The 26912-nt window shown below is 38.6% G+C and overlaps 1 protein-coding gene across 4 annotated transcripts in view; it reads right to left on the reverse strand.

Moving 5' to 3' along the window:
- Window positions 1-26912, reverse strand: part of KANSL1 (KAT8 regulatory NSL complex subunit 1) — a 167436-nt gene that overhangs the window by 9521 nt on the left and 131003 nt on the right. For all 4 annotated transcript variants that reach the window (XM_018065300.1, XM_018065302.1, XM_018065301.1 and 1 more), the window contains 3 exons: window positions 25163-25275; window positions 24169-24364; window positions 8076-8247 (listed from right to left, as the gene is read on the reverse strand). In XM_018065300.1, coding sequence (XP_017920789.1) covers window positions 8076-8247; window positions 24169-24364; window positions 25163-25275 — 481 coding nt within the window. The remainder of the gene's footprint in view (window positions 1-8075; window positions 8248-24168; window positions 24365-25162; window positions 25276-26912) is intronic.

The following is a 26912-nucleotide window of genomic DNA, read 5'->3' on the forward strand; positions in this document are numbered from 1 at the left end:
TTTTGTTACTTTCCTTTATTTTCCTAAGAATGTGGACTTGAGTTTGAGTAATTTCTTTAGAGAGCATTTCAAGATTAAAACCAGTTTTCTCTCAGATCCTTAAAGCTATTACTACAGTGTCACCAGTAAGATGGAATCTGACTCAGTCATTTGTAGGTGCTCTGCTTCTTCTTTTAAGCTTTTGGTGGGGGGGGGGGGGAACCACTTGTTGTGATATTATATCGACTCAGCCAATTTGGGGCGAACTCCAAGACCAAATCCTTCAATCTGCAAACATGATATTTCTCTCCACTTTCTTTTATTTCCTCTCATCAGCATTGGGTGGTTTTCATTGTACAGTTCTTATACACATTTTGTTAAACTGATTCTCTGAGTACTTCATATTTTTGATGACTTACAAATGATAATGTCATCATTATCACTTTTTAAAAACGGTTTATAATTGCTTACTACTAGTATGTAGGAATATAGTAATTTTTAATATAGTGGCCTATTATCTTGTGATCTTCTTAAATCTATTATTAAGTTTTGTTAGCTGTTGTGGAATCCTTAGAATTTTCTACAACACAAGTACATCATTTACGAAATGCTGCTTTACTTTCTTTCCAATCTGTATGCCTTTATTTCTACATCTTGCCCTATTACTCTGTCTGGAACCTCTAGTGGCAATCTGAACTTTACATTTTCCTTTTCTAGTCTCATTCTGAAACGTCACCACCAGGGATACAGGTGAGTCTTTCTTCAGGGTTCTGAAAAATTTCTCATGGTCCTTTTACATCTGAAGGATCAGCATATCTCACTTTAGCTCTCAGTTCCTCCTGGGAATCAATCATTAACCACCTGAGACATACTCAAAAGTCTCAGTCCCTGAGTCCATACTCAATACTGTAGCACAGAATGAAACATCACTGCATTATGGAAAAGGGTTAAAATCTAACCTAGCTGTAATTCAGAACAAATCCTGATCTATCACCCAAATGCCCAGGTCCCATTCCTGTTTTTCTGTCCTTTTTCAGTGTGGGCAAAGAACCATCCCCCTACTGGCTGCTACCTGACCAGAGTTTATTCAAAAGCATAGGCTTTGGGCTCCTTTTTTCAAGTTTTATTTCTCTATAGTTATCTTGCCTTCCATCTTTCAAAAATCACTACAACCTCTGGCATGCCTTCTTTTTCCAGAATTGCTTAATATTTATTATATTTAATGTACGTAGGACTTCCCTGGTGGCTCAGATGCTAAAGCGTCTGCCTACAATGAGGGAGACCCGAGTTTGTTCCCTGGGTCAGGATGATGCTCTGGAGAAGGCAATGGCAACACACTCCAGTACTCTTGCCTGGAAGATCCCATGGATGGAGGAGCGTGGTAGGCTACAGTCCATGGGGTCACAAAGAGTCGGACACGACTGGGTGACTTCGCTTCACTTCAAACATTAATGGGTTCTGGCTCCCAGGGAGGGTAGAGGATGTGCTCAATCTGAACTAGGAGGGGGGGGGGGGGGGGAGGGCCCGCAGGCAAAGAGGAGGGAGGTGAGTGAACATTAAAAAAACCCATTATACTGTGGCTGGTGCTGTGTATTACTTCACCTTCATAACAGTTCCATGAGGCATTACTATGCTTCTTTTAATGATAGAAAACAGATTTAGAAAGGTGAATTAACTGTCAAGGTCACACAGTTTAATAACTAACACTGTACAAGCTCAGTCGCGTCTGATTCTTTGAGACCCCACTGACTTCAGCCCGTCAGGCTCCTCTCAGCTCATGGGATTCTCTAAGCGAGAGTACTGGGCTGGGTTGCCATCTCCTCCTTTAGGGGTTAGAAAGGAACAAGCAGCATCCAAACTCAAGTCTGCAACACCCTAAAGCTCATCCTCTTGGCCACTACACCATGAAGTTATTCTCTGGCCCAAAGACTTAATGCTTAAGCGTGTTAGCTGCTCAGTTGTGTGCAGCTCTTTGTGATCCCATAGACCACAGCCCGCCAGGCTCCTCTGTCCATGGCGTTCTCCAGGGGACCTTCCCAACCCAGGGATTAAACGTGGATCTCTTGTACTGCAGGCAAATTCTTTACCATCTGAGACACCAAGAAAACCCAGAGAATGGAGCAGTTTAATTCTGAGGTGGAATCTGATAGCTCTCAAATTACTCCCAAGGAAGTGGAGAGTACAGAATATTTTTCAAAAGAGTTCTGCAGTGTAGCAAAACTTAACTCTTTCCTATAGCACAGACTATGTATTTCATGACACTTCAAAGAATAAGACACATCTCTGGGAACAGTGCTCTCGTGAATTTTTTTTCCATAATCATTCTTTCTTTTACACACTTAAAAACAAATTCACCTATCATAACCCTTAAAATAAATGATCAATCAGCTTTCAGCCAGGCCAAGGATATCAGAGCTCACTGTACTCCTAGCCCTTAGAGCCCGCCCAAGCCCCTCAGTAAAATGGCTTGATTATCCCACACCCCGAAGATCAAATGTTAAAAAATAAAAAAAATCTCCCACAAAAGAATTAGAGTTTAGAGGTATTAATCAAATTTAATTAAATTTTGGGGAATTTTAATTAATTAAAAATTCTTTGCTCAGAGTGGTTGGGGAAGAGGGTGTACTGGAAATAAAGCACTGTCTACAGAAATTCTGAAAGCTGGGCTGAGTTCAAAGGTATAAAGAAGGCTCAAGAAGTGGGGGAACACCTTTTCTATATCCCAGGACATCCCCTGGGATATAGAAGAGAGTTACTCCCACTTGGCAAAGGCTGGTTTTTCTTATTTATTTGGTCTTTTGGGGGGCTATACCACATGACATGTGGGATCTTCTCCAACCAGGGACTGAACCCATGCCCCCTGCATTGGGAGCGTGCACTTAAGCACTGGACCATGAGGGAAGTCTGCATAGGCTGTTTAATGGGACTACAAAAGCATAGTGATTTTATTCCTCCCGCTCTTTTATAGTGCAAATAAGTAGTCCTGGACACAGGTCCTGGTTCCATCACTGAGTAGGAGGCTAGAACAAGAACAAATCACTTGGCTGGGCTCCAGCATCTTCATCTGTAAAATGAGGCAGCAAGATCTGATCAGGGCTGGCAATATCCTAGCACACATGCTCTACCACTCTCACCTCTTCTGTCTGCTGTAGGCACAGGCTCATGGCAGTACTCACTCTGTTGTACCCCAAGGCCTCAGACCTGTCTCAAATAATTAATCTAATTATAAATCAATCTCACTAAGCACAAGAGAGAAAAAACATTTATGTTATTGCTAGACTAGATGACTACTGCACCTCTCAACTCTAACACGTTAAACTGATGACTTTTCAACTAAAACTCCACTCCTAACCTTTACCCCACCCCCCATTTAAATCCTCAGAAGTAAAAACTGGCACAAATGTAAACCATTACCTTGTGCTCTGGAGATGGGTATTAAGCAGAACCAAGAGCAACTTCCCCATAAAACCCACTGAATAAGCTGTTAGGGATAACTAACTGTTTATGGGACTCGGGCTACTATACATTGCTAAAAGTCTGCTGTGTTTTAGCAGTTTTCATATAAAAGTGAATAGAGACTCAGTTAAATCCCCCAAAAATCAGTGAACAAAAATGATCTCTTAGGAATTGCTAGTCTGAGTTCATGCTCTGAGTAATAACACCTGGGATCCACACAGAGCTACAATTCTGAAAATAGACATAGAGGACCTGAAAGTAAGCAAAGGAAGAGTTATAAAAATGGAAGAGAACAACAGTTCCGCTAGAGGACTCCACACATTTCACACCTGCATAGGCAATGGCCATTAAAGTGGTATTAACCAGACAGGAGGGTACAGACCCTTAACCAGGTCAATGACAAGAAACATTAGTTTACCATTTCCTCAAACAAAAAGAAGACTTTAGCTTCAGGCCCGCCAGAGTCTGACATTCCATGATCCACCATTTTCTCAAGCACACTTTCTCATGGTGTTCAGTCATGCTCACTTCCTCCTCCTGCTGGTAAGTTGCAACAGCCTCATGGATATAGCTAGCTGTCTTGGCAAGCTCTCTCAAAAGAGCAGAGCTCTTCGAGGCCAGCAGGTGGTGCTCTTATTAAGCATAAACGTAAGTCAACGTGTTCTTCCCCAAGGTTATACATCCTGTTTCAAGCTAAGGTTTAGCTGGCTTGATTAAATGAGGTAATTAGGAACCAAGCTCCTGTTTCTGGAATACTAAAGGGTTGACTGAGTGAAGTCGCTCAGTCATGTCCAAATCTTTGCAACCCCATGGACTGTAGCCCACCAGGCTCCTTCGTCCACAGGATTTTCTAGTCAAGAGTACTGGAGTGGGTTGCCATTTCCTTCTCCAGGGTATCTTCCCGACGCAGGGATCTAACCCAGGTCTCCAACATGGCAGGCAGACACTTTACCTCTGAGCCACCACTCAGTACTAAAGGGTTATCACACCCTAACGTCTCCACCTTCCAGCCAGGGAGCAGTTCCTAAAATGAATGGGAGTGGCTAAGGTGTGGAAGATGGGAGATGAACTCTAGGATTAAGAGCTGCAATTGGTTCCCATCCTAACAAAGTACACAGACTGGCCAGGGAAACATCAGTAAAACTACAGAAAATGAAAAGTTGGAAGTCCTGCCATCTTTAAATGTATTCTAGAGAAGAACGGGGTGGCCCAGAGGTCAGGTTTGACCCACACAGTATGCTGGCTGCTAGTTTTCACTATTACTTACTATTATAAGATAATAGATCTGGGGATAAAAGATCTGGGGAATCTCAATATTTCAGGAGACACTATTCACATCTTCATGACCCTGGCAATCTTTCAGTTTACAAATGTGGCATTCTGTATTCTGAGTGTGGCAGTGGTGTGAATCAAGTAAAAAATCCCAATAGTCACAATATTAGACACAATAATTAAGTCCCTGGGTTGAGCCACAGAAAGTCTACTGTATTCATAGGTAGATATGTTAATGCTCGACTTGAGATAGTAAAAAAAAAAAAAAACAACACTATTCTTCTTTACTGTCTCATAAAGAGAATTTAATGACCATCTCTCTTGTCCAAACTCCAATGTCATAATTAGGATATGTGTGTGTGTTTGTGTGTGACTGACACAAGGGAGAGAGTGGGGAAAGGGTGGAGGTGGGGAGAGAAGACAGAGACAGACAGGAAAATAAAGACCACAGGGAGTACAGAATGATGGAACAGGAGATGTCAGGCAGGTGTCTTGGGCATATTCAGGTGATGGGAGAGGGAATTCACAACTATACAAGGTAATCCTGTTGACAAAGCAATGATCAACGTATTTATCAGCTGATACTGATTCAACAGGAAAAAGATCTTATCAGACCTTAATAAAACTATATAGGCTCAGGCTTCTTTATTCAAATAGGAGACCATGCAATTCAACACTGTAATCTTAAGAGAATAACTCAACAAATGTTCTGGAGTCATCTTGGTGTCTCTGCCTGAAGCTGCAGCCTGGAAATGGGCAGAAATCTGACTTCTCTTAATAACCTGGCTGGAGAGAAGCATGAGTTATAGTGAAAAGAAGGACAGGAATCAGATTACTCGGATTTAAATTTTGGAGCCTGCTACATCAGCTATGTAGCCTGAGATAAACCACAACCTCTCTAAGCCTATTTCTTGAGATGTAAAACTGAAGTAACTTTACAAGATTACCGAGAAAACCAAATGAGACAAGAATAAGAGAAGTGCATATAAACTATAAATGCTATACAAATATTATCTTAAGTTACATGAGCCATAATCCAAGTGGCAGGAGAGGGTAAGAGTCAACGACTCTGGAATCTGAAGCACACAGGAAAATGTTTTAAGTGTTTTCCATTCATTATGTTCTAAAGTGTTATTTACTGCTCCATCACTCCTGATTATAAACCCTTGCCTAGTTTACTGTTCATATGTTTCAAGATTTCTAAATATTTCCAATAAGTCACATGGCAGCAAGACTATTACACCATGCCCTTTCTTACAGCTGGAGGGAGCTTTAATAAGGCGGCTTGGGGAAGCTAACAGATTTAGATGACCAAGAAAGAATCCAATCATTTGAAGAACAAAGAGTTGGACATGACTGAACAACTTCACTTAATGTTTGATCAACTGTCAATTACAAGAGGGGATTTTCTAGGATAGTTTATCAGCAATGACTGCTTTTATAAATAAAGTTTTATTTAAACAGTCACACCCACATCCTTATACACAGTCTACATACTGGTTTTGTGCTACAAATGCAGAGCTGCCTAGTTCCAACACAGACTAAACCTAGACAGTATGATCCATAAAGCCCAAATTGTGTCCCTTTAAGAAAAAGATAATATACCACTCAAGCTAAAAACCGGATTTTCTTCACACACCACTAAGTAAATTTTACATGCAACATAATTCTCATTCCCCAGACCCCAATTTTTGTTACCCTCCTTTCAAAAATGTGTACAGACTATCTGTAAGGTGCTATGAAGGACAGAGTAGGGAGAGAAACATAGTCCCTTATCCTCAGAGAACTTAAGTATTCTGGAGGTTGGGGCCAGATGGGTAGATTATTTGCAAACCAATGAAACCAATCCAAATTATCAAAACACTGGCTTCTGTAGTCTATAGAGTAGTTTTCAACATTTTTGCTCATGAACTCCTCACCATTTGAAATGTAATTTTTCTTTATTTAGATTTTTTTTTCTGGCCACATCGAGAGGCTTGTGGGATCTCAGTTCCCTGACCAGGCACTGAACCTAGGCCCTTGGCAGTGAAAGAACAGAGTCCTAACCACTGGACTGCCAGGGAATTCCAAAATGTAATTTTTAGAAAAATTATAAACTCAGGACAATTATAGGCTTCCCTGGTGGCTCAGTGGTAAAGAATCTGCAGGACACACAGGTTCAATCCCTAGTCTGCGAAAATTCCACATGCCAGAGAGCACCGAAGGCCCCCATGGGCCACAGCTATTGAGCCTGTGCTCTAGAGCCCAGGAGCCTAACTACTGCAGCCCACGCGACACGACCCCTCAAGCCCAAACTGCTCTAGAGCCTGTGCTCTGCAACAGGAGGTCACTGCAGCGAGAAGCCCGCACACCACGATGAAGGCTAACACCTGCCCACGGCAACTAGGGAAAAGCCCATGCACGCAGCGACAAAGACCCAGTGCAGCCAAACACATAATACATTACATATAAGGAGAAAGACAGTTTTCATACATAAAAAAAGAAACTAAAGTACACATTCAAGACATTTTATACCAACATCCTGGCATGTTAAAATCTGTATCTTCAATCAGACTTCAGTCACAGTAAAATCTAATTTCCGTTATCAATTATTTTTAAAATTTAAATACTGTATAGTTGATGTGCAATATGTTCGTTTCACATGTAAGTTATTAATTCTAAACATAAGTTATTATTCTAAAGTAACAAAAAAAGTAGAGGATCTTGCCATATGTTATATACATAAAAAATACTGTACCTCCATCTTCATTATTTATTCAAATTTCCTTTTAGTTAACTCCCACAGGATTCTTCTTCAGAAGCCATGAACTCTGAGATGGTTCCTTTGGTGTCCCTACTGCCCAAGGTTTTTATACTCTGGGGGATGAGGAAGACCCACAGCAAGACTCAATATGGGTAAGAGGAGTGACTTTCTTTTGTGAGGTGGGAGAAAAGCAATTATGAAAAGGGAGGTGGAAGAGAAAATCAGCAGACACAGAGGCTTATCAGGTACACCCAGCACCTGCGAGCTGAGGCTCTCTGCTTGCGTACACCTGAGAAGGCAGTCTCGTAACCACAGCAGGTACACCCCCAGGATGAAGACGTTCTCCCCAACAGCGCTGCCCATGCTGCTGTACATCATAACACAGGCACCTGCCTCACCCTCACCACGTGAAGCCTTAGGGCAAAAGCACTTAGCAAGCTGTAATGTTTTAGAGGCACATTCTGGTTGAGGGGATGTGTTGTGCATGATGTGCAAAATCCTAAGAGAATATTCTGTTGACAGTTCTACCTGGACAGTACCTGGACTGTACCAGAATCTTGGCCAACTGTCTTTCACTTCGAACCCTTTAAGTCTCACTCATTAGACTTCATGGAGCCTTTCTTACCATCTGGAAATGCTAGAACTGGGTGAACACAGGAGTCCAACTGGGACAGGCGTTCCAACAGAGGGGCTTCGTAGTGGATTTCTGGAGGCATGGTGCTGGCACTGCCGGAGCCGCACAGCGCACAGGAAGGGTTCACATCACAGCCAGAACGTGCTGTGCTATTCCGGTGAACCTGTGAAAAGCCAGATAACACTCGATTCAGCGTCTGATAAAAACTCAGCTCCCCATTCAGTATTCCAAAGATTCAAAAGCCCCCCTCTCTAGATATATATATGACACAGTTAACAAAATGTTTGATCAGTTTGTTAAAAGATTTCCATTTCTCCAACACACTAACCTTCAAAGTAATTAAGTAAATCCACTTCTTCTCCAATGAAGAGATCTAATTATGTGAAGTCCATGTACGTGCTTACTGAGAACACTTTACAATACCTGTATGTTTCTACCACCACGATGCTTTTCCACCGTCTGCTACAGTGATCTGCTTCAGATTTCTAGGTAGAACATGACTTTCCCTCTTCAGCAACTTCATCCACCAGAGTTTTACTAATGAATAACCAACCACACCTTTCCTGTTCTTTTCATATCTCCAAAAAAAGAATTCCAGGAGGCCTGAAACAACATGGCAAGGTTCCCTGGACTACACTCATTAGCTGCTCTTTAACCTAGCCTGACATCTACTGTTATAAAGCTCGTATTTAAGTAATGAAAATGAATTTGGTATGGTGAGTGTTCATACCCATAGTCTTTGCGTTAATTAGAATAAAAATCATTTTCATTAAACTTTTTTTGTATACATGTGGGCATGATAAGAAACAACCTCCCTAGTTAAGTCCATAGTGAAAAACAAGTTTTCAAATGATGTAATTCTGTTTTGTTTTTAAATGATAGGATTTTTATAATTTTATGCTTTAAACTTCAGGTCATGCTGAATGCAGGATCCCTAGGTTCTAGTGTTAGGATTTGGCATTTGCCAAATCATGACCATGCAAAGTCACCCAGGCAGCATGCAGTCCTAGAAGAAATGACTTGTCTATGGAATGACACTATGACATGGGATGCTAGGAGCAAGGGAGTATCAGAATAAAGACAAAGGGTAGCATTGAAACTCTGTAACGACTGAGAGAACTACATCTAGTTTCAGCACACACATCTCTTGAAAGCTGTTTGCCTTCACAGACATGCACAGAAGAAAGATAAATATGAGAACAATTCAGTCTTTATCAACCTTCCTCAACTGCCTCCTCCTTGCAGCGACATAGATGGGTGGTATTCAAATAAGGCCCTGCGAAGGTCAGACTGGACAACTTACACTAAAGTAAAAGAATTCTAGTAAGCAACAACAGTTGTCTCTCAAAGGAAATCACACCACCTAAACATGCACTTTGGTAGACAACATTAACTGGTACTGTTTTGGAAAAAAATACCTCTTGCATCCTATTTAAACCAGGGCTGGATTTCTGGGGGAGATAACATTTTGAGGTAGAGAAAGAGGGACCTGCATTACCAGGGACAAAACCCAGAGATCACCAGTAGATGAATGGGAGAATTTAGCTAATTAGAATCCAATGCACCAAAACTTTAAATATTGACTAGATTAGAAAAATATATAAAAATCAAAACAAGAAATCTTAAAAGGGAGGTATATTTTCTTCTGATGAAGTAAACCATTACATGAACTAGCTCTCCAAGTGGGCAATGAACAATATTCCATTTTTTTTATGGCTAGAGTGTATCCCTTAAGTCATTAAGAGACTGGATGTAAAGTCAAACGAATTCGACAAGAAAACCAAACTAAGAATAAAATTAAAGTAAAAGCTGAAATTACCAAAAGAAAAAATACATGACAGAAACAGCAAATTCAAGAACTGCTCTTTTGGAGTTCCCCCTTGCTCTTCCCAAACCCACCTCAAGAAAGGTGTAGACAGGATAGAGCAACTAATTACATAACTGTAAGACTGGCCTAATGAAGAGAAAAAAGGGAAAGATGTAAACATAGAAGAACTTAAAAAAACAGCACTAGCTAAGTGATAAACCACTTAAGCACCGGTCCGCTAGTATAATTTATTAAGAGAAAATCTGGTGAGTTTTTTGAAGGATAGTTTGGGCAACTTTAAACACACATACACACACACAGAAAACAAGATGTTAAATTATACACGTGAATTTTATTTATTTAAAAAAAAAACCCACAAAAAAGAAAAACCTACCATGAGCAAGTGTGATTTACTCCTGGATATCAAAACTATTCGACGTTAGGGTATCAATTAACACAGTTTCACCCTGGCCATTCAATATTTCTACTTAGATGTCTTAGGAGGCAACCAAAGTTAAGTGACTTCAAAACTGTGCTCCTAACTCTTCTTTACTTTCAGTAGCTCAGTCTTAAAAATCCCTGGACTCATCCTAAACTCCATTCCCTCCTCATACCCCAAAACCAGTCATGAAATACTGTCACCTCTGCCTTCTAAAAGCGTCCAAGATCTGACCACTTTATACCACCCTCAACTGCAGTTCTCATTTGGGTTTCTTAAATAGTCCCCTAATTGGTATTCCTGTTTTCCCCTCCCTTCAACTATTGTATATCTTGTTTCACAACCTTAATCAAACCATGATGCAGTTCTCTGCTCAAAACCTTCTAATAGCTCATCTCACAAGGAATAAAAGTCAAAGTTCTTGCAATGGTACACACAAAGCCCTACGCCATCTGTTACTTCTGACTTCATTTCCCTTTCCTGCTTTTCTCCTAGCTCATGCCACCAGTTCTCTGACTTCCTTGCTACTTCCCCAAAATGGCAGACAAATTTCCAGATCACACACCTTTACACCTGGCCCTTCTATTAGCTCCAAGCTTATTCCCTCACCTCAGGTCTTTTTCTCAAATGTCATCCTCTTAAAAAACAACATTTAGAAACATAAAGTGAGAAAAGAGTCTCTGTTCTTGACTGTGACAAAAAAACACACATTCTGGAATAAGTTTAACTAACATTTTAGGCACAAAGCTTAAAGTTATTAATTTTTAATATGCTACAAATTAATCTATAATCAAATTCAATAGGCTTTTGGTACAGAAGGGAGAAGAGGCAAATGGAATTTAAAGCAACTACAAACCAGAAGAATAAATGCTAAGGGGGAAAGTTCCCAGAAAATTTCTGATAAGCAAAGGCAGAAGGGAGTGACTCGTTGACCACATGTTAAAAGTATGACTCAGGGATATCAAAAGGTGGGGTGGGGGAAGAAGCTGGATTCCTACTCCACATCAAAACAAATCCCAAAGGTATTAAAAAGATTTTAAATTATGTTTATTAAATTACATTATGATGATTTAAATTATTTATTAAATTATTATGTTTAAACTGTAAAAGAAAAACCATGGGGCAACATCCAGTAGTTAAAAGTGTGAGCAATGGGGCCAGGCTGTTTGAGCCCTAACTCTGCTACTGAGCTGTATAAACTTAGACAAGTTACTTAATGGCTTCATTCATAATAACAGCTGCTTATCTGACAAGGCTGTTGTGAATATAAAAATCACTTAGAATAGTGTCTGGTCTCAACTCTGTTACTTGTATAGTCATACAAAACACACTATTTTCATTTATAATTGAAGAAGGGGAAAAAAGGAAATCAACCGTAAAGATCATTGATATTAAATCCTAGCTTTCATGTTACTTGTGTGACCCCTCAAATTTACTCATCTGTTAATAAAGGATCCATAATGCCAATGTCATGGGACTGAGAGAAATATGATTTTGCAAGCTGTTAAAATACTACATGAGTGCTAGCTAAATTAATGTATGTCAGAGTTTCTCTACTGACACTGAGAGCCTGATAATTTTTTGTTGTGAGGAGCTGTCCTGGGCACAGAAGTAAGTAGCAGCTTCCCTGGCCTCTACTCATCGTGCAAGTGATACCCTCCCTCCCACCTCTGTGACAACCAGAACTGACTACAAGGTCAAACGCTTCCTAGGCTGGGCAAGCAGGTCAAGATCATTGAGAACCAGGTGGCTCAAGCTACGATGATCATTCTTAGCAAAATTCAAAGCAGAGGCACCCATTAAATATTAATAGTGAGAAAGAAGAAATGCCTCAAGACTACATCAGTCAAGGCAAAAGGACTCAAGAAAAAGAGTGAAGAGGCTTCCATGAAACAAAATGTAACTAGATCATAGAAAATAATTTCAATGGCTTGAATAACTCAAATATGTTTAAATTGATGACTTCATAATCACACACATCACCCCCTCCACGAAGACTTTATTGACTGTCCTTGGAAGACAGCAGGAAATCAACTTAGCACTTGAAAATTGGTAGATAAAAGGATATCAACATGAATCATGCTCCCCCCTCCCCCCACAGACTGTAGTTAAGGGTAAAAACCAATTGTAGAAAAGGGCATTTTTCTCTTTAAAGACATAGTCTAGCTAATAAACAAAGAATAAATGGTATGAGTAGAACATAACTTCAACTCCTGATGCAACAAGGAGGTCCAGGCAATGGCCATTACTGATTAATAACACAAGACAGACAAGATATTACATGTCTTCTCATGTGAGTGCCCTTACCAAAACAACAACCTAGATTTAAGTTTCTATATGAAGACTTTGATGCACTAAAAGTAAGAGATTAAGGAATATACAGAGGGATGGATATAATGGTAAAATGTGGCCAATGCTAACAGTAGAATCTAGGAGATACAGCTGCTCACTGCAAAATTCACACAATGATGCCATGTTTGGATAGTATCATAATGAAATTCTGGAAAAGAAAACAACGACCCCACAGAATTTCTTCGGGCCATGATGGATTAAGAATGATCATGCTTATCTTTTAGCCATAAACTAGGAAACCAGACAACACACAGCTTAAGACAGAAACAAATTAGCTGGGCTGTGACTGTCCCGGCTTTCTGCCTGGAGGCACAACACAGACTGCTCAGCAGGTGAGGGGTTCCAAGCAGAGCGTGATGGTTCCACTGAGTTGAGGAAACAAACTCCCAGAGACTGCAGTGCAGAGGCTCAGGTGACGAATAACCATGAGGCAGAATTCTTCAGAAGAGGAAGCCATACAGAAAAAGAGCGCCAGAAATCATCATGAGATTCCCTCAGGCGTTCGTGGAATATTTAGAATCCCACGTACAGAGTTAAACTTCATCAGGTCAGGAGAAGATCCACCAAGGAACTATGGACTGAACAGTTCCCAGAGCTCACAGTGGCAGAGAGACTTCCCCACTGTGACCGGTCAAGTGGCATGGAGCATTCAGAAAGACCCCAAAAGACCTGGGTTACTCTACACTCTTCCTAATAAAGGAAAGACGGAATCTCAAATAACTTAGCTGCCAACAAAACAAAGCCTCTTTAAAGGAAGAGAACATAATCTCTATACTTCAATCATGTAAAATTAAATGTCCAACATCCAAAAAAACACTGTTAGATATGCCAAGAGGTGAGAAAGTTACACCACAGGGATACAACCAGAAAATTTTAAGTCACAGGATAAATAACTGGAACCACCCAGTTTTCTCAACAAATAAATTGCAAGGAAAGGGGGTATGATGGATAGCTTACTGCAAACCAACACTCTTACTGAGAACTAGAACAGTCAGATTTAAAAAGAAAAAATAAAGTAAATATAACTTTAAGATATGAGAGAAATGTTAAAACAATGACAATACTGAGGAGCCAAGATTCCAGAGGGGGAAGAACCACTGAAGTGTTGAGTTGCTTCTTTTTGGGGACAATGGGTGATTTCTGAGTGATGCTTAGAATCTGGTGCCCTGATGGAGGGTCACTTCTGGGTACAGAGAAATGAGCAGAGATTCTGATGATTTTGTAGGGCTGAAGGGACAACTTTGGAGACTTCAAAAGCCAAATTCCCAGTGAAAAGAAAGGACAGGAAACTACAAATGACATGTCAGGTGCTTCCATTCCTAAGGCATTTGGAGAATTCTGAAGCTGTGATAGGTAGGAGGCTAAAAATCTAAGCAGAAAGCCTCTGGACAGCAGAGTTTCTGGCGGGCTCACTGAGGAAGAGACTACAATTAAGAGTTCAAGATACACACGAGGGCACTGGTCACTGAATCAGCTGGAAATGGGAATAAGAAACAAGGCTCTATCTTAAGAAAGGACCACTTTTTATGTGACATCTAAAATGCCAGGTACACTGGTATTAAGAAGTATAAGCAACATAAAAATCAAGTGTATGTGTACTGCAATTAAAATAGTAAATGCAAGTATATCAAATATTGAAAGAAAATGTACAATCGTCTAACCTTTCATTAGTTTATTTTCCTACAACCATATGTAGACTGCTTAAAAACAAAATGGCATCAGTGAATCAATGTTGTGAATAAAGTCACCATATTTTATATTTATTTCAGCATGCTTAAACAAAAAAGACACCTACTTCATCTACTCATGATTTTAGAATGAGATGTTAGGAAACGGAAAATGTTAGTTGGTAAAGGCTTCATTTTCAATTTCAGTATTGCCAAGTATCCAAACATCACCTACAAAGAGATTACAGAACAGAAAGCAGATGTTCTGAAATGATTCTCTTGGAATCACTGTAATTCATGCACAGGCTTAATCAGGATTACTTTACCAAGGTTACCTTTATCTTAAGTTTGGGAAACAAAATAAGATACTCTTTTAAACAGAAGACTTTTAAGCCTTTAATGTCTTTTATGAGTCTCTGAGTGGAAGACATGGCATGAGGCGCTCTCTGAATTGATTTACCCATCACATTACAGTGGTGGCAGATACCTCAAACTATCTATGAGCTCATCACTACTCGGAAATCAAGACAGTCACTACACCTGCTGCTAAATCTTGTTATTTAGGAGATCCAACCAGTCAATCCTAAAGGAAATCAGTCCTAAATGTTCACTGAAAGGACTGATGCTGAAGCTGAAACTCCAATAATTTGGTTCTGGCCACCTGATGTGAAGAACTGACTCATTGGAAAAGATCCTAATGCTGGCAAAGATTGAAGGCAGGAGGAGAAGTGGAAGACAGAAGATGAGATGGTTGGATGGCATCACTGATGCAATGTGTTTGAGTAGGCTCCAGGAGTTGGTGATGGACAGGGAAGCCTGGCATGCTGCAGTCCACGGGGTCACAAAGAGTCAGACATGACAGAGCTACTGAACTGAACTGAAGAAATTTATATACCACAAAATTTAACAACTGTTTCAACATATTTGATTTCCCCTATAAGCTAATGTCTTTTATTTTGTGCATTAAAAAGAAAAATTATTCTGATAAAATTCCATAGACTTTATCACACTGCCAAAGGCTTGATCAGGAGAAAGAAATTCCAAGATGCAAGAAACAAAAGAATTCACTGCCAAGTCTGGTCTTGGGATAACAGCCACAGAAGTGGCAAGGAAGTTTAAAATCTACTCCGTGTTTTGGTGGAAAAAGCCAACTGCAAGAAGTGAAAGCCCAGTCCCAACCTATGTTCATGTAAGAGGTCCCAATTCACCTGAATTCTGGAAGTCTATTCAGAAGCTAATGGAAAAACTGTGGTTTAAGGACACTTTCACAGTCCAGGGATCACAAGACTCCTACAGAAAACATGCCTCCCTGGCCATGGCCCCAGACGAGCTATGAAAGACACTGTAAATCATACAAGAACACAGACCATTATAAAGAAGTCACTATGTGTAGAAATAGGAAGAAGTGGTCTTCAGTGAACTAGAAATAGAAAAATCAGAAAATAACTTTTAATAAGTATATTAAAATTTTTCAGTGATAGTGAGAGGAATACAAGTCATGAGACAAGTACAGGATAAAAAAAGTTTCTAAAAGTACTTAAGAGGATGTTTCTAAAAGTAACTGATTCTAAGGAAAGAAGTACACACTGAAATAAAAAACCCAACTGGTAAACAAAGCTAGTGTTCCTCCTGATGAAGAGGAGGAACAGTCAGAGAAGACTACATGAAATAAAGCATAGGAAGACAGATATAAAATTGCAAAGTATAAAAAGAAATGAAGCAATATGGAACAGAGAATGAAGACCAACAACAATATACAGACATTTGTATTTAAAAAGAGAGAACAGAAAAGGAAAAATAGGAATAAATAATGATTAGGAAAATTTCAAAACTCAAGCCAAATAAGAACTCTCAAAATGAGGATGCAAAAACCAAGACCTAGTGGCTAAAAACCAACTCATACATCTAAATATGTCCCTTGATATTGCAAAGCATAAAAACAAAACACACACCCACACACCCACACCCACACCCACACACACACACCACTCAAAAGTAAGGGATGGGGGCAAAGATTTTAGTTACCAGAGAGAAGATAGATAACCTATAAAGAAACAATTAAACTGATACCAGAATTTTCAATAACAACAGTAAGTATTGGAAGGCAATGAAATTATCTTCAAGGTGCTGAATACAAAAGTTTACATGTAGTTAAGTCATCATTCAAGAATAAAGGCAAAATATAACTATGTGTTCACAAATACACACGTGTATATACACATTTCACACACAAACGTTAATTCTGTATGTTTTTAATATATAAAAACTTCACAGCTCATACCACTATTGGAAGGCCTACCACATGTATTCATCAAGAATGGAATGGGATGTAAGAAGCATAAATGTAAATAAGTAATTAAGTATGAACTTAATGACTAATTTGAGAGGGACTGAAAAGCAAGATAACTAAAATAATAAAAACAAATTACAGATAAATTACTGACACAAAAACTGAAAACAAAGAGATGGAAAAGGATGTATCTAGCAAATGTACTTATCAAAGAAACCCATTTAAAGTTAAAGCATGAAGAGAGATCAAAAGGGAAACAACATAATGATTAAGATGAAGAAGAAATAACAATCATTAACTAGGATGTACCAAACCAGCCATCTTAGAACTATATGAACATATATGAATAAAAAAAAAAATAGAAATGAGGTTGAGGTTAGGGAAATGAGAGAGGTGGTTTAAGGGTGTAACTGCCTACTAGTTGATAAATAAGTCCTGGAGATTTAATGCACAGTACAATGAATTATAGATGACGCCACTGTATTATTAGCAACAAATGTGCTAAGAGACTAGATCTTAATTATTCTCACCACAAAAAAGAAATGACAACTATGTGACATGATAGAGGTGTTAGGGTTAGCTCAGGCTATAATGGCAATCAAACTGCACTTTAACTTGCACAATACACATAGCAAACAGATTTCAAACAAACCAACAGAAGGTAGACCAAAGGATACAGAAGATATGAGCACAATTAATAAGTCAAAGATATGAGTTAAATTTAGAACCCTGAAGTCAAGAAACAGGATACAAATATACTCGACCCCACAAGCAGTGCCTTTTAAGGAAATGTGGACTATTTCACAAAAGCTGAACTAAAATTATGTATGTCAACATGGAGATCTTGAAAACACAATACTGAATTAAAACACATACACACACACACCCCCCCAACCAAAAACACACACCAAAACACCAAAACCAACTTGCAAAGTATGTACATGACAGCATACTGCATTTGGTGCTCTTTGGTTACCTCTTTCTAGTAGCGATAAAAGAGATAAAAGGACCACTGGTTATCTGTAACTTTAATATTTAAAAAAAAAACACATGAAGTAAAAAAAATTAAAATACTAGCATTTAGCATGGTGCATACATCAATGTTTGTTACATCGGTCTTATACATCACAGAATTAAAATAATCAGGGAAGGAGGCAGGTAAACCTGTAATTTTTTCTATACAAAGAGAACTTAAGTTCTTCACATAATAAATTTAGTAGTACAGAAGAGAGCCAGAAAACTGGCAGGGGGAATAAAAGAAAGTTCAAATATTAATATTTCAGAGCAAAGGTAATTAAGTTTGAAAACTGCTGAAATCCAAGAATCAAATTGGAAATAGCACCGATCAGTCTGTCTTCTAGATTTAGAATGAGAAAAGGATTCAACTATCTTATGAGCAGCAAAGACAAGGACCAATGGCCAGTGTACTAAGAATAGTGACACCTTCTCGGATCCTACCTCCAAATTCAATTCTGCTCAGAACCACAGAATGTGACCGTTAATTGTAAATTGAGTCTTTGCACATGGAATTAGTTTAATACAAAGTACTACCGGATTTGTTGCTGTTTAGTCACTAAGTCATGCCCCACTCTTCTGTCCATGGGATTTCCCAGCCAAGAATACTGGAGAGGGTTGCCATTTCCTTTTCCAGAGGATCTTCCCAACCTAGGGATCAAATCCACATCTCTTTCATTGCAGGAAGATTTCTTTACCACTGAGCAACCAAGCCTTAAACCCAATGACAGGCATCCTTATAAGGCTACATGAGAACACAGTCACACTGGGAAGGTGATCATGTGAAGATGGAAGCAGAGATGGGAGCTATGATGCTTCAAGCCAAAGGATGCTAAGGCTGCCTGCAGAAAGTGGCAAGAAAGAATTCTTGCCTGGAGCTTTCAGAGGCCAGGCAAGGGTTGACAGTGATTTCAATGTCAGACTTCTACCCTCCAGAACTGGGACAGGTAACTAATTCAGTCAGCTGCTAAGTTTTTCCTAATGATAAATACATAGTCTAGATAGACAAAATTATTTTTTTAATGATGAAAGAGGAAAAAAAAATTACCAAAAACAAAACCCTTTGCATGGGGACTACATGTAGAACATTGTAGAACAAAGGAAAAGAAAGCAAATCTGAGAAATTCAGAAAAAACATACTTCTGGAAAACAAGTTCAATAAAGCAATTAACGAAACTTTTGGTGTCTCCAAAAAAAAAAAAAAAGTATAAGATAACATAGCCTCTATTATTAAGTAAGAGAGTAAAGTAAAAGGACAACAAGATGACACAATAAATATAAACTTAACTGTCATTCCTTTGCACTATGGGAGAACCAAAGGGCTGAAGGCAGTGAGAGAAAAATTAACAGCTAGCTAACATCTGAATACTTATTATTTGTGTTCAAAATATGCCCGTCACTTCAGGAATCTAATTTAATGATCACAACAATGTTGTAGAGCAGGTAGTAAGAGCTAGAAAAAAAAGAAAAGGGAACAGTAATATACCGATAACTGGTATACTTAAAAGAGGCAACTGCAAACTTAAGAGAATAAAAAACCAAAGTGTCACCACATTTCTTCCATAATAACAGAAGGAAACAGGGTACATAAAAAACACTCTGAAGCACAGTCTGGTGCAGCGCTGCAATGGTAAAAATATTCTGTATTAGTGCAACTAAATACGTTAGCACTAGTCATGTGACTACTCAATACTTGAAATGGGGCTGGTGTGGGTGACGTGCTGAATTTTTTAATTCTAATTTTAAATAGTTACATGTGGACAGTGGATACCATATTGGACAGCACAGAGTAAAATCAGTTATCAATAAAAAGGAAAGAAACAAAGATTGGCCACAACAAAACACAATAAACAATTGTTCTCTTCTGCCTACCAAAAGACACAAGAGTTTTAAGGGACAAAAATGATGATCTAAGAACAAACTGTGTTCAAATCACTGAAGAACCACAAATTCAAATTCAAAACTCACACAAAGAAATTCCCTCCTGGTCCACTGGGTAAAGACCCCAAGCTTCCAATGAAGGGGACCCAGGTTTGATCCTTGGTCAGGGAACTAGATTCCACATGCTGCAACTAAGACCCAGTGCAGCCAAAAAAGGGGGGTATATGAAGATATTCAACACACGTTGAGATGTTATAATCAAAACCATCCTAAATAAGTATACTTTTATGTTATTTCAAAAATCATATAGAAAACAAAACATTAAATTTATTTAAATTTAATGAGAAAAATACACACAACTAAACAGTATTAAGAAAAGTAAAATGAAAGACAAACAACTACTTAAACAGGAGTCACAGTCACAAAGAGGATATAAATTTATTAAACTGTACTAGACAGTTTTTTAAAAATCAACACAACAGACCACAAACATAAGCAGAAACAATAGAAACATTTTGATCAAAACGCTATAAAAATTAATAGTTAATAACAAAGCTTAAAAAGAAAAACTAACAATTTAGAATCTAAAAACTCAATTCTTAAGTCCTGGGCAAAAAACTAAAAAACTCAAAGGCAACTTACAAATAGCAGAAAAAACACTTCCTTCACACATCAAAGGCTGTGGAATGCTATCCAAAACTACACTCAGAAGAAAACTCAAAAAGTTAAATGCTTTTGTTCTTATGTAACAAAGAACAGAAAATAAATTAACCAGGCATTTGAATGAAGGCAAAGAGGGTGAGAAAAACCAAGACCGCAGGAAGGAGTTAACAGCAAAGAACTGATCTTTGAAATGACCAATAAAATAGAAAAACTGCTGACAAGACTGATCAAGAAAGAGAAGACAAATATAACGAAGACTGAGAAATGGATATTAACTACAGATAGAAGGAAATAAAAAGAATGCTTAATAAAAATCTGTATGAGTAAATCTGAAAGCATCTGAGAGATGGATAATCATCTATAGAATAGATGCCAATCTCAGTTTCACCTTGAGTTCTAACAAATTTTAAAGAAATTGACCCTTCCTTTAAAATCTTTAAACATTTCCAGAGCACAGCAAACAATACTGTAAGTGTCCCAATTCATTTTCAGCTGTCCTACATCAAAATTGATAGTGACCTTCTAAAAGTATTGCCATTCAAACCAGAAATGTCTCACCACAACCATTTCTTAACACAGTTCTAACAGTGAATCCAGACCAGGAAAAGGAGTAAGAAGTACATAACAAGGTGTCATATTGTGTGATGACAGAAAGCCAACCTAGAAAACTAAGACCAACCAACCAAAAAACACTGGTTGGAAGAGTTCAGAAAAGTGTTCAATTTCAAGATAAATACCTAAAAATCAACATCATTTATAAAATAACACTAACAGAAAAGATCTCATTTCACATGACCAAAATATCAAGAATATAGATAACATGTAAGAACTGAATGAAGAGATAAAATACTTGGATACAGAAAGAAATTCTGTGTTCCCTTAACATTGTAACAGCATTACTTCTCTATGAAGGATTTCCCACTAGAAATCCAATGCAATGGTTATGGTGGAAGTCCACTATCAAAGTAAGGATCTATTCACCATTATCTGTTAATCACAGAATATCAGTTCAAAGTATTAAAAAAATTCTTTTCGCTTGAGGACAGCTGGTAAATAAAATATTAGAGCTTCTACTTCTACTTACTTTATCTCAGCCTTCCAAAATTTTGCATGTGCTTTATAATCCCATAAAACTTTAGAAGCTATTGTCCGAAGTACTGGGTGATTTCTGAACACTCTACCACTAGAAAGTAAGCTCCATAAGGGCAATGACTGTTGTTCACCAAGGAAGCCCAGGTGTCCTGGAACACAGATGGGACCCAAAACTACTGAATAAATTTGCTTGGCAAATCCATCACCTCAAAATGAGAGAGGGCAATATACCTGCTCAGTATCACTAATCGAGGATCCACTGGAGACACAGTGAGCAACTAAGATAGAGAGTATGGCCTTTGTCTTCAACGAGGGCAGAACTCCAGCATAACTGCTAATATCAGCAGATGGTTTCTTTCCCAAACAAAAATGACTTCTTTGTCTTATTTCCCATGTAGCTTATTTCTGCATATGTCAGGAAGATTCTGTTTTAGACACTGGCACTGGAACTAAAGGGTCTTTAGTATGCTCTGTATGTTTCCCCCTTATTTTAAATACATACAGGTACCTTCAAAAGTACACCAGTTTTTAGGCATGAACAGGAAGAAAACTACTGTCAGTACCAACAAGAAGCCTTGCTACTTCACAGATACAAGAGTCCAGGAGGCCATCCTATAACCTCAGAAAAAGAGCACTATTTCTCCATGGCAGTGTTGGTAGGTTTTGTTTGTTTTTGTTAAAAGCATCGAGGGCACGGCCAAAACTACCTTCTTATACTTAACAGTAATATACTGTTTTCTTTGCTCTTCCAATATCAATTCTTCAGCCTTTCAGAAAATAATTTAGATTTATACAACTATTAATAAAAAATTGACTCAAATGTCAACATGAGAAACCCATCAAGTTCTTTTCTGGTAATGCAGACAGTCTGAGGAAGAGACGAGAGAAACATTAGAGCTTGATAGGTAATTTTCACTAATAATACTTTCCTTTTAAAACGATCACAGCAAAAAAATAAAAATAAAAACGATCACGGCAAAGACATGCAGTCCAAATGTATACTATAACAAGTCAAGCACTGAAAATCTACTGTCCAAATAGTAATCACTGCACCAATCACCCGCCTCTTCCTTGTCCTCAGTTTTCCCACTGACAAATATACTGCAATACTGTTATCTTAAGAAACATCCCCCTCAGTCAAACAGGCTATTTCTCTATTCTCCTTTACAGAAACATTCTTTTAAAGTGGTATCTCTGATGGTTTGCTCAATTCCTTCCCTCCCATTCTCTCCAGAACCTAATCCAATCAAAATCTCACTCTTCTACCGCTAACAAAACTGTGTACAAAGGTCTCAGGCAACCTTGGCCCCACAAAACTGAACGGTCAAGTGTCAGTCTTCATCTAATTTGATTTGTCTGCAGCATCTAACACAGATGATCATGCTTTCCTTTCTGAAACATTTTCTTCACTTGCCTTCTACATACCACATACTCCTTGGTGTCCTTCTATCTATACTTCACTAGTCATTCCTTCCCAGTCTCTTATCTTTCACGTCTCCAAGGCTTAGAATGAAAAAATGCCTCAAGGCTGAATTTCAACTAAGTTTCCCAGCATTCTCTATTTTCTTCCTCTGCTGCATTTTTCTCCTCAGCACTTAACACTACTGAAGTGAAAGTCCCTCAGCTGTGTCTGACTCTGCAACCCCGTGTACTATACAGTCCATGGAAATCTCCAGGCCAGAATGCTGAAGTGGCAGCCTTTCCCTTCTCCAAGGGATCTTCCCAACCCAGGGACTGAACCCAGGTCTCCCGCATTGCAGACGGATTCTTTACCAGCTGAGCCACAAGGGAAGCCAAATTTAACACTACAGAACATGCCATATACTTCATCTATTGTTTTATTTACAAAATTCTTACTCTAGTGAAATAACTTAGTGGGTAGAAACAGAAAATAAAACAATAGATGTTCATGTATTAGTTTCTCTTTCTACCCTTTAGATTATTTCACAAGGATAGGAATTTTTGTCTGGTTTATTTTTAGTGTTGTATCCCCAGTGCACAGAGCTCTATAACAGCTTATTGGAGGAGCTCAAAAATTTTTGTTGTTGTTGAATAAATGAATTAATAAAAATAAAAGTGTTAACACCATCAGAAACCATGTACTAGTAAAACTCATCAACCAGATACCCCCAAGGCAAATTACATACATTTCATTTAATCTTCACACAACCCTATGAGATCTCCGAAGCATTCTGGGGCGGACTGGGGTGTTAACATGCCCCAAACAAAAACTACTAAGTGGCAGTGCCACAATTCAAACCAAAATTTGTCCTCTTCAAAGTTAATGCTCTTAATCACTCCTTTTTTTTTTTTTTTTACTGGAGTACTATTTCACTGGTTTTAGAATAAATCCAACCCTGCTATTGAAAAGTCGGCAATTCAAAGTTTCCTGTAGATGTAAAATAATTTCCATTTTGTCTGTAAAGACAAACATTCGTTTAGTATCATCAACTTAAGAGATTTTAATGGAGATTCTTATTTAAAAGTAAAGCATTCCACACTGCCATTTTCAGTGAAAACAGTAAGAAAGAAGACATACCGCTCTCCTTCATGTAACTGATGGCAGAACTCACAACCTCCTCTCTCCCATTTCTATTAAAAATCTCAAGCCAATTGTTTCCAAACCTGGCTGAGGAGTCACCTAGGAGCTTTCTAACTTTTTGAAAACGATTCCCAGGCCCAACTCCAGAGCAAACCTAACCAGAATCTCTAGGAAACAGGGCTCAGGAACCTAGTATCTCTTAAAGCTCTGCAGGAAGCCTTGTTAGTTAGCCAAGTGTGGAAAACACTGGGTAAATGAACCAAAGTTGGCAAGGACCATTACCTCTATCTGAGCATCTGGCTCACTTTAACAAGGACCAGGTCTCACTGGTACTGACCTTCTTGGAAAGAGGCACAATGCTGCTGGGTCGAACAAGCCTCCGTTTCTTACAGCTCAGCACAGGACGGGTTCGGGCTGCCACACAGGTGCCATCAGTTGATGAAGAAACTAGATTCAGTCGTTGCTTTTTATGCAACTGTTCCTCAGCATCAGAGTTGTCACCTGGAATGTGGTCTGCCAAGACAGGCTGAAGACTACACAAGGGGAAGGAAGAATATTTACTTCACAGAAGATGGAAAGAAACAAAGCTTCTAATATTGGTTCAACCACCTCTACCTGCAAATATTTACAGACTCAAACAAGTGTTCTAGAGCACAGAGATCACCTCTTGATGCTGATGTCTGCTAATCTAAATTGGGATGCAGTATCTGTGCTTATTTGTAAGGCTCTTGGTGGATGTTACTCTATTGTGTCTGAAAAATGCAAAGGTCAGTAAGTGAACTCAGGAGGTTCTAAGGGATTTCAGCTTTCTTCAACAACAAAAACATAAAATTTTAAAAGTCTAAAAAATTATAACTGGTAAGAAAATGGTGAACTTTTGCAAATGTTAATAAGCTGCCTGAGAACCAGCTCTACTGGTGAATCTTGCCTATTAGGGATGTGTACTCACTGTTCACTTGCAGAAGGATTCCTTATCTTTCAAAAATACAAATTTACAGCCTTTAGGAATCTAATCTGTTCTAGAGTAGAGGATTTTACTTCTGGGGAATTCTACACAGACAGAGCTAATCACAACAATTCATAATAACCTCAGGACTTTCAATTTTTCTCCATGCTGGGACAATTTTAGGCCACAGTAAGTAACAGGAAAGTACATCAGCATGCTACTTAAAATACACTTGCTACAGCAGGAGGCATGCACAATATTATGAAGTGATAAGGTTTCTGCTCCTTTAAAGCAGCGTTAGTCCTGGCTAGGGATAACTAAGCCTCACACTCATCTTTTACAAGCCTGATGAGCATACAGAAGTATGCAGAAGAGATAAACTTACGTGTTAATAACTCCATTGACAGGTCTCAACGCTCCACACGATTTAGCAGACAGTGACTCTGAAGGATGACCAGAGGCACCGTGGTTTTCCAGTGGCTGAGAAACAGATTCAATCTTAATAGAAGAAAAACAAAAATATATCATCAACATTTAACCAACAGCATTAGCCTGAAAATCAGCACCATTTCATTTAAATGAAACACCTAAAATGTCTCACGAGCAGTTTGAGAAACAACTCATTTGTGGAACACAATTTCAGTATTTCTTGGATTTGTGACTCCTGAGCTGAAGTCTTCACAAATTCCAAATAAATATGTTTTCTGGCCTTAAAAAACAAAACAAAACAAAACAAAAAACCACCTCATATGACTGAGAAAAAAAAAAATTAAGAGAAACCAGTTTTTCTTTGGAGAGGAGGGGTGAGGAATTAAAATATTTAACAGACTAAAAGAGTCAAGTGCCCACTGAGAAGGAAATGGCCTAATGATTCCATGGACTGGAAGCACAGCAAAACAATTACATAGTAACAAGAGTCCAAGTTTTCAACCTGAAAGTCAAGAAGGGTATGTAAGTTTAGTAGCAAGACAATTAAGAATATGTTTAAATATAGTTAATACCTGCTTAACCTCACAGAGTATGTTGGAAGCTTGTTTCTAGAAAACTATACTATATATATATATATAATAAAATAAATAATTAATAAAATGTCAATGAGTAACTAATAACTATCTAATGCTACAGGAAGGAACTACTGTCTGGATTACACAAATCAAATTCAGTTGACTTTCAAACAGTTTTTGAATCTGAACTGCATGGGTCCACTTATACGTGGCTATTTTTAAACAGTAAATATTACATTACTACACAGTACACACTCTGTAGCTGGTTGAATTTGGTGATGTGGAGGAACCACGGATGGAGTGGGCCGACTATACATTACACGTGGACTAAATCCAGTGTTGTTCAAGAGTCAACTGTATACGCTTAGAATTTTAAATATAAAATGAAAAAAGGGAGGTAGGGGAAAAAAATCTGGAAATTTTTGAATTTTGCTATTTCAAAACAAATGATATTTACTAGGCTAAAGGGGGGCTACCCAAGCAGCACAAGTGGTAAAGAATCTGGCTACCAACACAGGAGACCCAGGGTTCTATCCCTGGGTCAGGAAGATCCCCCGGAGTAGGAAACAACCACCTGCCACAGTATTCTTGCCTGGAAAATTCCATGGACAGAGGAGCCTGTCGGGCTAGAGTCCATGGAGTCACGAAGAGTTGGACACAACTGAGTGACTGAACACACACCACAGGTTAAAAGGAATAGGGGCAGCCTGTAGATGCCAATCACATGAAGCATCTGAGGTACTGGCAATAAAACCACAGTTCAGTTATCCGAGGGATATCAGAAAATGGCTGCGGTCTCTGTCTCCTCCTTACATTCAAACTGACTTTGGGGTGTTTTGATGTTTCCTTTCCTGTAACTGCTATCACGATGTAGCAAAGCCAATGTTATGATGCTGAAATTCTATTTATCAGTATTGTTGAATTTCTTTTTTGATCTTTATACCCACCAGGAGAAAATACCAAAGGATCTGAAGACCTGAGAGCAATCTCAAGAAAGAACAAGAGATTGGGAAGCTAATTTTAAAAATTTAATACAAATCATCCAAAAATCTAGATCAAGGAATACAGACAAGACAAAACACATGAGTAAATCACAATGAGTAAACACTGGGAAAGTGTTCTGTCTTCCTT

The sequence above is a fragment of the Capra hircus genome, chromosome 19 (genome assembly GCF_001704415.2).
Source record: "Capra hircus breed San Clemente chromosome 19, ASM170441v1, whole genome shotgun sequence".
Classification (NCBI taxonomy): Eukaryota; Metazoa; Chordata; class Mammalia; order Artiodactyla; family Bovidae; genus Capra; species Capra hircus.